General features: G+C 39.7%; 1 protein-coding gene across 8 annotated transcripts in view; it reads right to left on the bottom strand.

The window, feature by feature from the left end:
* The window catches only part of HECW1 (HECT, C2 and WW domain containing E3 ubiquitin protein ligase 1), a 527,464-nt gene that overhangs the window by 222,683 nt on the left and 290,543 nt on the right, over positions 1 to 14,238 (bottom strand). For 7 of the 8 annotated variants that reach the window (XM_088797859.1, XM_088797857.1, XM_088797853.1 and 4 more), the window contains one exon: positions 9,150 to 9,257. The exons of the other annotated variant lie outside the window; for it this stretch is intronic. In XM_088797859.1, the coding sequence (XP_088653985.1) occupies positions 9,150 to 9,257 (108 nt within the window). The remainder of the gene's footprint in view (positions 1 to 9,149; positions 9,258 to 14,238) is intronic. 8 annotated transcript variants of the gene reach the window in all.

The raw sequence follows: 14,238 nt of genomic DNA, 5'->3' as shown, positions 1-14,238 counted from the left end.
GTGTCATTCACTGCTCTCAGCATCCTGTTCCTTCCTACTCATTAGAGGCCTTGAGTCATCACATGTCCTTCTATGTCCCACCTCTGCACATACCCCCATTGGCTCTTCCCTGGGGCTGATGAGTGTCAACAGAGAAGCCTGAGCAAATCCCAGCTGCATCATCTACCACACAAGGTATGATGTGTCTCAGAGACTAAGTTTTTTCCTCAAATACAACGGTGATGTCACCCACCTCATGATGCTCTCATCAGCATACAATAAAAGGATGTAAGTCTTGCCAAGTTGGACACATGTAAGTACTAAATAAATGAGAACTCTACTTTTTCTGACTCATTCCACTCAGTCTAGACATATGTTCAAGCCCATCTCGATCTGATTTCTAATGCTGCCACCTCAGAGTCATTCTCACAGCTACTCTGCCTCTTCTCTGCCAATGCAGATTTACTAGAGGGCCACCACCATTCCAGTGTGCTCAGGACTGAGACACTTCCTGGGACTAGGGACTTTTAGAGCTCAAACCAGGATCATTCTGATCAAGCGCGTTGATTTTTTTTTTTTTTTTTTTTTTTTTTTTTTTTTTTTTTTTTTTTTTTTTTTATAAACATCACCATAACACTCATGGGACACTATACACAGATACATTCCAGACTGTGTTTTCTGTGACACTTCTGTTGGCACGCACCAGGTCATGCTGATGACAATGCTCCCTTTGATAATTTCTCTGCCCTCTCATCCATGGCTCTTCTCTTTTGGTTTCCCTGATGTTATGGTTACTATTGCTGCATAACAATCGAACACAAAACTGAATAGCTTAAGCCAGGACTGTATTATTATCTCTCAAAGTTCTGTGAGGTGACTGGGCTCAACTGGGTGGCTTTCCTGTGGGGGTGCCCAGCTGCTGGGATAGGTAACAGCTGTGCTGGCTGCATGCTGTCTCCATGCAGCCTCTCATATGGTGACCTTGGGATTCTCACAGTGCAGCTGTCTCAGGGCTCTATGAATGAGTGTTTTAAGTGGCATGAAGTAGAATCTGCCAATTATGTTAAGGCCTGGACCTGGAAGCTGCAACAGCATCACTTCAGCACTGAATTAGCACAGGGTTAAAGAGTTCACCCAGTCCCAAAGGGAGGGGACATGGACCTGCCTCCTCATAAGAGGAATATCAAGAACTTTGTGGCCATCCTTAATCTTTCACACTAGATGATCTCTCTTTCTCCTCCCCCTCCTCAGATTTGGTCTCAACTCTTTGCACCTACACCAGTCTACCCGCCCCCTCCATGCTTTCCTGCTTTTGTAGGTGCTGTCCCTTGCCTAGAATGACACCTCTACCACCTGGCCTCTAACGCCAGTCTTTCCTCCACACTGGCCAAGTCTGCCTACTAGGTCCTCTTATCCATGGGTGGTAAGCAACTCCATGCCCCAAAGCTGGGTTGAGCGCTTCATTGACAGAGGGCACTGTAAATAGTAGATTCTTATCTCCCACACTGGAATGTGAGAGCTTGGCAGGCAGGCATCAAGCCTTCACCTCTATATCTGACCCTGAGACCTGCACAGTCCCCCGCAGGTCTCCAGCAGTGTAGGGTTAAGATAGGCCTATGAATCTGTATGTTCTCTCACTGTCATGGCAACACAAGGTTAATTCAGAAAAATCTCAGTTTGGGGTTAACAGGACTTTGACCATTTATTTGTATTGACTAAAAGCTTTTATCTCATTGGGAGAATTTGACATCTATCCAAACAGAAGCCAGCACTATCTGTATTGCTGCAAATCTGAATGAAATGATGTGGTCATATCTTTCTAGCTGTTTTCTATAATAAGGCTCAGCCACTCTTTGTATGGCTGTTATTTAATCTGAGACTGAAGACTGATTTTAATGTCCCCCACCCCGGCCCCAGATGTAATGGAATATTTGACAGGGTAAGAAGTAACGGAATACAATAGTTTGGCTTCTCATGTTGGGTGGACTGCGGATGAGCCTGCTGTGTGTGTCTCCTTACTCCTACGTCTTGTCTTCCCACCTGAACCCCTCCTCCCAATGCCATACCCCCATTGTCTCATTGGCCCTGTTCAGTCAGAACAGCTACACCCTTAAGTTGGCCTCTGGTGGCTGAGACCACGACTAGCCTGTAACCAAAGCCCCTCTCAGTCATCTTGCTGATCTTTTACCCATGCCACAAGCCACAGCTGAGATTACTGAATGTGTGTAAGTTGCCTTATATGAATAAGTCCTCAAACCCATTTTCATACTTTATTGTACAACTTAAAAAAGTAATAAGTAGTTTCTTATACTGTATAAAATGTAAGCACATTGATCTTTCACATAATTCTCAGCTTTGACCTGAGTTCCAGCCCATCACAGCTCTGTTTCCTTCCACAGTTAGGTCATACCTCACCCCTAGCCTCTGACTTTGCCTTCTGCACCCATGGCACACACTTCCACCCTATTCTTTTACTAAGGTCTCCTCAAAGGAGCCATCTCTAACCAACTGCACACAGTGTAATCACCTTTATGTTCTTTCTACATTCCATTAGTACTCAGATGTATGATATAAAATATATGATAAATAACATCAAAGGGGCAAGTTATTACTATATAAATGTTTCCAAAGGCTTCACTTTGATCTGCTAAAAGATTGTGTACTTGTATTTTTGTACTGTGTATTTGGTGCCTTGGGTTCCTTCTTCTACTACCCCAGAAGACTTCTCTCTAGCAAGATTACTTCTTTTAGGTTTTTAAAGTAAAATGTAGAGGAAATGAGGAAGGAAAGAAGACCAGCATGAGTGTGAGCTATGACCAGAAGTAGATTGATGGAAAAGTTTAGGAGGAAGGAACACCAGCAGAATTGTGTGGTAAAAGGACACAGATAAAGGAAGAAAATAAATTTAACAAGTACTGCTAAGAACTATACATTCCTTTCTCAAAATTTAAGAAATATAAGTAAGAACATAAGCAATATTGAAATTACTTTGTGATTGTTGTAGAATGCAATTTTGACCATGATTTCCCATTAGGATAGTATTAAACTGTATGAGCAATGGGAGTAGTGGTTGTTTTGATGGAATTATATAATAAAAATAAGATGGCATAATAATATAAATGCAATTTGTGTTGCAAATATTTATAAGGAGACATAATTGTTTATAATGGAAAGCCCATGATGCAGTATGATTGTCATAGGTTTATGATTCACAAGTTTAGTTTTAGTCTCCACAAGTAGTCTTTAGAGGTTTAGAGCCTATGACTCAAATGTTTATTGTAGTACAAATGGAGACATGTCCTTGGAAATAACAAAACAGTGATTGAAAAATGGCAGCCCATAATGTAGTTCTTAGCCACACCAGTTTAAAAAACACAGTAGTCCTGGTGGAAATGTGCCCAGACTCAAATGAAAGGCTATATAACAATGTGTCACCTGAACCATCTGGAGTGTTGAGCTGATGAGGCCTCTGGCTCCAGCAGAGCTTGTTCTCATTCCGTAATGCTGGAGAGAAGAAAGCCTGTGCCACAGTGCTAAAAGTGAAGAAGCCAGCTATTTCTCCGGGAGTCCTGCTTTTCCTTCAGTGACCCCTCGGTCTCCAACTTTGTCTGCAAAGCATTTCCCACAGAAAACTCCCAGAATAAAGCCATTTAATTCACAGTTGTCACCAAGACACCAATATGTCCATTCCCAGAGAAGAAATGCAAAGCAGAGAGTCCATTCCCACTCTGACCCTTTTAGAGCGGTACTTCAACCCCTCATTCAAAACCTCCTACTTACACCGCAGATCTGGCTATACCAGACACATGGGTGGCACTTCACCAGGATGAATCAGTTCATTTTCACAGGGCCACTTTTGTGGGAGACATGCGTTAAATCCATTTTATAGATAAAGAAACAGAATCTCAGGGTCCAAAAGGCCACACCAGAGTCTAAGCCCATACACCTCTCACCTGGAAGCCACCTACTGAAATGTGTAAATAAAAGGCAAATCCTAACACCCCGCCCTGTGTAAAGTTCACTTCGTCATGCTCAATGGGTGTTCTCGAAACCTTACAGCAGAACTGGGTGCTTAGATTTACTGTTATGTGTAACAAGGGCCACTGTGTGTTTTTAAAATTTTGGAGGACATGATGGAAAAGGATTTGGAAATGATGTGCTGAAAAGAGATTTGAGGGATGTTCTTGTCATGAATTCAGAGCAGGCAGTAATTAGGGCGTGAATCTGGAAGTGAGGGCAGAGAAGGGGAAGTGGCTGAATGTGGGGGACTGACCAGGAGGCCAGGCAGGACCTGGTGACCAGTGGTATTGAGCGAGGGGTAGGGAATAAGGCAAGGCAGAGCAATAACAATGACTGTAGCTTTCTGGTTTGTGCATGGCCAGCTGTGAGAAAGCAGCAATCATGACCATGAAAACAATATGACATGACACAAGGGTGGGTAGAAAAAGGAGGTCCCTTGGGTAGAAACTGTTTTGGCTGTGATCAATGGTTGTTCCAGGCACACTATTCTTTTACCAACGGGGAGCCTAAATGAACAGGGAACTACATGTAGCAGATTTGCTTCAGAGATAATGACAAAGATGCCTGCCTGCAGAATAGAATCAATGCCTCTCATCCTTATTTCTGAGCAAAACAATTTTGAAGGACTTCTGATAAGAGCACACAGTCTACAAGGACTGGTACCTCCTTCTGAGGGGTTGAGACTGGCCCGCATTGCACATATTGAAAAATAGTCAATGAGTGACTATAACGATACAATATTGTAAGATTTTATCAGGGTGCATACAGCTAATGTTTTACTAGTTCTTTCTTTTGTCATTGTTAAAATTTGCATCTTTACAGTTCTCACAGTACAGCAATTACTACTATAGTCAAACAGCCAGGTGCCCACTAGGGAAAAATTATGCCAGAAAATAAGAAATGATTCAGGCTTTATTTTACTTTGTATTTTATCTTGCATGCAATTCCTTGGAGAACGCAGAAAATATTTGTTTTGAATGTCCCTAATTTGGTGATACTTTCAAAATCTGATTGAATCAGAACTTTAAAAAGTCTTATGCATCAATACCGGTAGCAATTACCTAATCCTAAATTGAATCATAATCCTAAAGAAACATGCTTTTAGAACATTATATCCAGGTAATCAGTGATAATCAAGCTTCACTCTCATAAAAGGAAATAATAAAAGGAAAAAAAGAGAAAATTGGAAAATAAAAATAAAATAAACCTCATTTATTTTATTATTTTAATTAACCCCCAGGTGGAAAGAATGACCTTCTGTTGTACCTCAACATTTAAAATGGCCAATGTTCAAAGTTCACAAAGTTATTTTTAATTTTAAGAAGGTATAATTTACCGATAAGATTAATGTGTTTATCATTACCTAGAGACAGCAAAGAGTTATTTTTTTATTCATAACCAGAACTTTTGTAATCTTCTGCATTTTTATTAGAGCAAGAGGACCTTTGATTGTTTGATGTGTTAATGAAAGATAGCCATATAATAACATTTTGTACATTCTGTGTCTTCCTATTTGCTAATTTGGCATTTTTTTAATCATACATTTATGAAAATGCAGGCTATTTCACATTAAAAAACATAAACTCATATAACATACAAAGTTTTCCAAAAAAGTATACACATTTTAAGAAAGAAAAAAAACTATTAAAATTGCAATACTTAATATATACCAATAACAAAAGATGAGCACAAGTCATGTTTCTCTTCTGCAAGCACAAGAGGTGCTCAAAGTGGTTACCATCAGTGTCCAGACACTTCTGATTATGGTAAACTACTACTTGAGCAACGTTGACCAAAGGGTCCACTTGTACACGTTTTTTAGCACCTCTGGTATACGAGGTCGGGCAAATAATTTCACAAACTTTGTTGCAACAATGTTGCTAACCTTTTTTGATATTCTAGGGATTATTCATTCTGAATTTGTACCAACTGAACAAACAGTTAACCAAGGTGACTATTTGGAAGTGCTGAAAAGGCTGCATGAAAAAGTTAGACGACCAGAACTTTTCACCAACAATTCATGGCTCTGGAATCACAGCAATGCACCAGCTCACACAGCACTGTCTATGAGGAAGTTTTTAGCCAGTAAACAAATAACTGTATTGGAACACCCTCCATATTTATCTGATCTGGCCCCCAATGACTTCTTTCTTTACCCAAAGATAAAGGAAATATTGAAAAGAAGCCATTTTGATGACATTCAGGACATCAAGGGTAATACGACAACAGCTCTAATGGCCATTCCAAAAAAAGGGTTCCAAAATTGCTTAGGAGGGTGGACTAGGCACTGGCATGGGTGCATAGTTTCACAAGGTGAGTACTTCAAAGGTGTCTATAGTGATATTCAGCAATGAGGTATGTAACCCTTTGTCTAGGATGAGTTCGCGAACTTAATTGTCACAACTCCTATACAGTTTTAATGAATTCAGACTCCTACAGCTATAATTCATTGTAGAATTTTAATTTTTTAAATTTATATGTGTGTCCTGATTTAATATTCTAATTATTTGTAAACTCAATTAAGCCTTTTGTTAATAAATTTTTACTTTTTGACAAATTACTTATATATTTGTACAGAATAACATATTCTTAGTATATTGATCAGTTATTTGATATATTTGCAAATGTAAATATCCACCTTTTCAATTTCACTTTCATCTATTTATTTCCCCAAAGCACTGAGATATTCCCAGCCCAACAGGTATGTTGTGAAGTGAGTTCTTCTCAAGTGTGCACCAGAACATTTTTAAAATGTCATTTTTCAAAGGTGCTGAACTCTTAGTTATTTTGAATATGACTTGGCAAGCCATTTGTTTATTATAGGACATTGCTACTTAACCAAATTTGAATATACTCATTCAATTATGACAATATTTTACATATTTACAGAGCTGATTTTATATTATAATATCTTTCTAATGATATTTAAGGTGTGTTTTCATACTGCTGATGAATCATATTAAATGATTTGTTATTTGAGATGAATATACAGGAAATGCTCTATGTCACAGAAAACTTGAAGAACTGCCTTGAAAGGAATGACATTATATACAAATTCCCCTTTCACACACTGGCATGGGCAGAATGAAGAAACTATCAGGAGACTTCATATCATCCTTAATACCTATTTCCTTGACCCTAAAAAGATATAAACTTGAAAGTTGTGTTCATGCTTGCACCATTTTGAGCTGATATTGTACTTTGACCATAAATTGTGTCTACCTCTCAGTTAGAATCCAAAAGAAGAAACTAGGTATGTAGTAAGAAAGGATTCTCCCATCAAACTTCCAATGTAGATTGGAGTATACCGTCAACTATTATTTATTAACAATGAATATTAGACATACTAATTGACTGTATGCCCAATCTTTGTTTTATTGGCATTTGGAAAGTCTTACTGGCATTTGAGAAGTCCTATTAGGCACTACTAGTTGGGACCTATCTTTATACCCAAATCAAGCCCACCGTGTTCTTTATAATGTTTGTGGGACTGGGGATGATGCTGGCATGACTAGGACAAAAGAGGGCATACTGGGGAGATTAGAGAAGTAGGGTTGAGGGATGAGGGGAGTTGTCTTGAGGCTTGGCAGCTGGATAGAGAGGTTGCAACTGATGTAGTGAGAAAGTAGAGCCATGAGGCTTTAAGGCAGATAGTAGTAACAGAATTGGGTTTAAGGCATTTTGTCTGGCATCAGTGTGCAGGATGGATTAGAGAGGAGAACAGTTAGAGTCAGGGAGATAAGTATTGTGCTTTTTTTTAGTTTTAAAATATTTATTGATTTTGAAATATTCGTTTTTTATTAATTTTATTGGGGTGATAATGGTTAGTAAAGTTATATAGGTTTCACATGTACATTTCTATAATACGTCATCTGTGTATTGCATTGTGTGTTCACCACCTAGAGTCAGCTCTCTTTCCATTAAGGAAAAGGAAATCTCTTGTTGAGAATTCTATTTTGCCTAACTCAAAATCAAAGGCCGGCAACCATATACCATAAAATCATGTCCCCTCTACATCTGATAGTATCAAATTTCCTCACTGTCTATCCCTTCTGCATGTGCCAATGCAAAAAAAAGAAAGAAAAGAAAAAAAAAGAATGGGGGAGGCCATTTGTGTCAGTTTTAGGAGCAGAGACATCATAAGCCTCCAGACACTAAGCAGACATTAGGCCTTTCATCTTTAAAATTGTAGTCTTTGTTTATTGAGTGAATGAATGAAAATAAGAGTGAATATAAATGGGAATAAAGCATGCTAGAGGACATAGTTTTTCTTGAACCACAAATCAAATGATAATAGACAACTTTAGGTTCTTGGCCATATGTCATTTTCTCTGAGAAGTGGGCAATTGAAACAATAAACTATTCCATTTCCTTCAGAAGTGTTGTTATATTGAATGAATACCTGCTATGAACCAGGTAATACATGAAAGGATTTGTGCATTTAGCATTTTCATTACCCAAGTTGGAGGGAAGGAGTTATAGACTAAAGGTAATCCGTGCATTCCTTCATCTGGCAAACATGAGGCCCATAGAGATAGTCCCTCATGCAATGGGTCCCCAGTATAGGGACCTATGAAAATCATCCTCCCGTAACTGTGAAAATGATTTATTTTCAAAGCTAGCAAAAATTTTAGAAATATATCAGTAAAATACATGATGATAAGTTTATACATTTAGAATTGTCAGTAGATCAGGAATCAAAGAGGAATTGTGGCCAGAGCACAGATCAGGGAAAAGTAGGATATCCCCAACATACTGGAGTCATGAGCAAGGAGCCTTGAAGGACTGGGTCAAGCAAAGTCAAAGCTGGGCTACAGGATGTAAAAGGGCAGCTATCACAAAGTTGGAGAGAACCTGGAGGAGTCATGGAGTGAAAGTTAAGGGACGTGAACCCAAGGGTCCTGAGTCCAGAGGCTAATGAATGAACATGAATAAAACTTTTCCTTTCAATTAGAGAAGTGGTCTTCTGAGCTGTTTTGGACACCTATTACCCAACTGCTGCACACTACTCATTCTTTTTAGGCATCTTATCAAATCTATGTCTCTCTTTTACATGGCACATTTCTAAGTGGAGGCAACACAATAGTACAAAGAACAAACCAATTGAATTCTGCTTTGTCCGGAAAAGTAGTAATGGGAAAAGTACTCACGTTCTACAAAGTAAGAGCTGGCATCAATCTTCCAGATGATTTGGCCCCGATGAGAACCATTGACTCCACGGTTCTTATAGTCCAGAAAGTTTTCTGACAAGACCTCATCTATATCCCCCAGAAAGAAAGGAAGCAGAGTAGAGAAATATATCAGCCAAAAGCATATTTAGTGGAGAAAAAAAGAGCAGAGGATATTAATGCCACCTCCAACTCAACAGGGGAAAAAGCATCGGAAATTACAGAATCAGAGAACTAGAAGTATCCACAGGTACCCCAGGACCAGCCCCTTTTTAATGCAGGAATCTCCTCCCCACTCTTGGCAAGTGATCATCCAGTTGGTTTTGAATACCTCCAGAAGCAGAGATATAATTGCTCCTATGGCAGTTTATTTCACTTTTGAATAGTTCTTACATGTGTGAAATATTAGTGTGAAAATCTTCTCCTAAAGCTTTCATTAACTGGTCTCTATTTGGGTCTGAGAATGAGGCATAAAGAAAACATCCAATCACACTTTCCATTTGGGGTCCAGTTCTCATGGGCCCCTCTCTCCATCATCTCTTCCTCAGCCTGGACACCCATCATCATCCAATACATGGAATCATCCATGAATTTTTTCATCCATCCTTCATGCACTTGTGGATTCATTTGTTCATTCAGCAGATACTTATCAAGATCCAGTAATCTGCGATCCTGGAAAAGGTGCCACAGTGTTGGGCAAAACTGATATACAGTCCTTTCTGAACTAAAGCTTACAATTGAGGAGACAGACTTTAAACACTAAATAAAGAAATAAATGTATTATTACAATTTGTGATACGGGATATGCAGGAAAAGAACAGAGTGCCCTGACAAGAAGGAAGGGTGATCAGAGAGTGCTGAGTGATGAGAAGAAGCGACCAGGTGGAGATGGAGGGTGGGCACGTAGAGGGCGGAGTAAGGCCACAATGTGGTGCCCCAGGCTGAAATGGAGAGCCTGCTGCATGGAAGACTGCAAGCAACTGGTGGGTGATTGTGCATGTTTCCTCTCCTGCCCTTTTTCTGCTCACCACAATGCAACCCACCAATGTCCTTATTAAAGCCCGTGCCCAAGTAGGAAAGGAACATTCTTGGTGAGATCAGATCTGCGAAGACTAAGTTAACTGTTCCCGCCTAGGATTCAGAACCCATGCTTTCAGTGCAGACCAAGACAGGGATGTAAATTTTACCTTGATTTTCTATGGGGCCTTTACAGTTTCCACTCACCAAAAAGTAACCATATGCGCTAGATAGATGTGAAGCTGTGGGCAAACCATGATTTGAGAGTCCAAATCCACTGCAGTGACTGGAGGGACAACCAGAGTTCAGGGGCTCCTGAAGGCAGGCTCAGAGCCCCTGCTTTGCAGAGAGGAGCTAGGTCAGAGCTACCCTTTTTGCACCTACAATATCCTGAGGTTCACATCCTACACCTGGCTAGCCTGGTAAACCAGATGATGAGGTGCAAAGAGGACAGGGCTTGTAAATGAAGGACCCAGCTCCAAGGCCTTTGGTGCCATTTACTGCAAGGTGGGAGACAGTAACACCTCAGAGCCCACAGGAGAGGAGTAAATGAGATACCTTATCATTTACTTGCGACCAGCTATGATTGCACATTTTGGCTGCCTCTTCTTTGGCAAAGATGATTGAGCAAGGCAATACAGTCTTTGCCTCATTAAGAGCAGGAACTGTTTGCATCCTTTGGAAAATCACTTGTTTGCAAAATTTGCCTGTCCTTGTACTCATAGTGTATACTCACAGCCCTGTTTGGTTTACTAAGATAATTGCATAATATGTCTTTTATAGTAATTGCCTTATTTCTGCAAAAAAGCATACTATTTTCACAGCTCCCTGGGTTTTGAGTACAGATATAATGAGTCTCACACCCAGGTAGAAATTTGCCTCATTATGCCAATTCTCCAAGGCAAGGTGTTGACCTGAATTTATCTACTTAGTCGCTAGAAAATTCACTTTAATTGTCATAGTCTGGTACCCATATACAATAACACCTGCAAGGGGTTTATTCATTCATGCATTAGGTAAATGTGTATTTAAGCATTGTGCTAAGCTCTGGGGATATACTGGTGAACAAGACATGGCCTATGTTCTCAGGAAGTTTCTAATAAATTTGAGGATTTATCCAAGAAAACAGGTAGTTTCATTAGAATAAAGTAAGTATAAGAGGGGGTTAATTATCCTGGAACCACAATGGTGCAAATGAGAAAAGGATGAAGGTGCGTGGATGAAAAGAATCAGAAAAGACTGATGAAAATGGTAAAATAACATACACTTAAAAGAGAACAAGATACATTTCGCTGTATGCCTTTAAGCACAATTCCCAGACTCCTGTGCAACATCGTTGCACAGGAGTCTGGGAAATGTAAGAGATTTCAAGAGATTGCCAATGGTCTTCATAAGTATTCCATTCCCTTACACTAATAATAACACTTCATAACAAATATCACACAAGAAAATGGATTTTTGCCTAGACCATCTATACTGAGACGTCAACTCCTTCCCCAAAGGCATTTATTGCCAATTGTTAGGAAAGTAACTAGTCTTTGCTTGAGAATCCAAGTGTATTGTAAGAGTCAGATGTCAAAAAAGAGAATCTTTCTAGATATTTTATGCAGAAATAAATTAAATGCAGGAAATTAGGCATTTATAAATGGAGACATAGATACTAGGCTGGGCCTCTGGGAACAGCCCCACCGTAACAGTGGCTCTCCAAGGCACTGCCTCTGTCTCACTCACAGAGGCCATGTGGGACTTGCAGAGTACAAGCGCCCCATACGTTCACTGAGATCCAGAGACCAGGAGGCTGCTGCACAGGCCTCAGCAACTGCCTCTCCAAACACAATGAGCGACCAGCCATGGCAAACTGAGTAGGTCACTGCCACCACCACCGCCTGCAGACACCCATGAAGCAAATGAATGGATGCTAAAGCATGCATTAGAAAAGCTTGATTTCTCAAAGCCATGCATGCAGCAGCCACAGGCTGAACAGCAGGAGGATGCCCACGGCTCACTCATTTCTGCCTTCCCAATCTTGCACAGGTGCCTCTAAACGAAGGGACCAAGTTTGCATCCAGAATGTCGTTGCACAGGATTCTGGGAAATGTAATTTTTAGGCACCAGATTCTGCACTAGATGAAGGTGCTGTAGAAAAGAGGACGACTGTAAGAGAGAGGTGGGCAAGCTATGCTGCTCACCACCCAGAGGAATGGCAGCCCCAGCTTTCTACTCAGAGGTTCTTTTGGGGCATTCTTTGTTATGGCAGAAGCCTCTGTGTGGAGGCAATGTCTGTGTGACTAGAGGAAAATTTATATCCCCTTGAGACAGGAGGGTTACATTTACTATTAATAGCTATGTGATTTTTAGCAACTTATTTAATCCCTCTGTATCTTAGCTTCCTCACTACAAAACGGAGATACAATTAGTACCAACCTCAAAAGTTTGTTGTGAGGATTAAATGATCTAATACAGACAGTGGTCTTAGAAAAGTGCCAGACATCTAATAAGCAGCTATTTCTGTTAACAATCTTGGCTTAAAATAGGCCACTCTATGGCAAAACCCCATGATACTTAATGTATAAAACCATTAATAATAACCTCATATATTAGCTTTGGCCAGTACTATCTAAAATTTTGTCATTATTCATTTTGTACAGAACATGTAGAGATATATTAAGTTCCTCAAAGAAAGATTATATTTGTTATATGATATTTATTTCTTTTAGTATGTAGAATCCTACCTCCTGTTCCATAGTTTGTAATAGAGAAAAGATCTTTGCAGGTCATTAAAATTTTGAATCAGAAAGTTCTAGTTGTGCTCGCTTCGGCAGCACATATACTAGAAAGTTCTAGTGACGTTTACATAAATAAACATACCTAAGAACCAAAAAATATATTTCTCTTGCTTTGTCTTTTATTTTTATATTTATTTTTGCTTTTTTAATTGGGGAAGGAGAACAGGACTTTATTGGAGAACAGGGTGTAATTTCAGGATTTTTTTCAAGTCAAGTTGTTGTCCTTTCAATCGTAGTTGGGGAGGGCGCAGTTCAGCTCCAGGTCCAGTTGCCATTTTTAGTAGCAGTTGTTAGTTGCCGTTGTTAGTTGTGGGGGTGCAACCCACCATCCCTTGCAAGAGTCGAGTATTCGAATGGGCAACCTTGTGGTTGAGAGCCCACTGGCCCATGTGGGAATCGAACCGGCAGCCTTTGGTGTTAGGACCACGGAGCTCCAACTGCCTGAGCCACCGGGTCAGCTCCTCTTGCTTTGTCTTTAAAGTGAAAAGTGTAGCTAAACTTTCTACACCCTAATCTCTAATAGAAGAGTGTACAGAAAAAAAGCCTATTGCTGTTGAGACCAGAATGGGAAAGTAAGCCCAGAATCAATTTAAAAGAAGTATCGATGCACTACCTAGGTCTCCTAAACCCAAAAGAAAAAGTACAACATGATTTCCCTTTCTCAGAGGAACTAGTGCCTTCTGATAACCAAAGCTTGGAAGAATCTCCAACGATTCTCCCACTAAGGGTAGACTAAATAGAAGACCAGGAAATTGGGAAATCATATGGTATTTGACTTATTTTACTTAGCATAATACCCTCGAGGCCCGTCCCCCTTATTGTTGCAAATGGTAATATTTCATTATTTTTATAGCCAAATAATATATCATTGTATATCTGTATCACCACTTCTTTATCCAATCATCTATCAATGGGCACTTAGGTTGCTTCCATATCATGGCTGTTGTAAATAATGCTACAATCAACATAGGAATACATATTTTTTTCCAAATTAGGGTTCTGAATTTCTTCAGATAAATACCCAAAAGTAGAATGGCTAGGTCATATCGTAGTTATATTTTTAATTTTTGAGGACCTTCCATACTGTTTTCCATAGTGGCTGCACCAATTTGCAATCCCACCAACAGTGCACGAGGGTCCCCTTTTTTCCATGTCCTTGCCAACACTTACTGTTTGTTGATTTATTGATAATAGCCATTCTGACAGGTGTGAGGTGATATCTCATTGTGGTTTTAGTTTGCATTTCTCTGATTATTAGGTATATCTTT

Source organism: Rhinolophus sinicus, chromosome 4 (genome assembly GCF_057876585.1).
Source record: "Rhinolophus sinicus isolate RSI-liver-muscle chromosome 4, RSI-T2T, whole genome shotgun sequence".
NCBI lineage: Eukaryota > Metazoa > Chordata > Mammalia > Chiroptera > Rhinolophidae > Rhinolophus > Rhinolophus sinicus.
The sequence above is the reverse complement of the archived record's forward strand: the minus strand, read 5'-3'. Positions and strand labels throughout refer to the sequence as shown.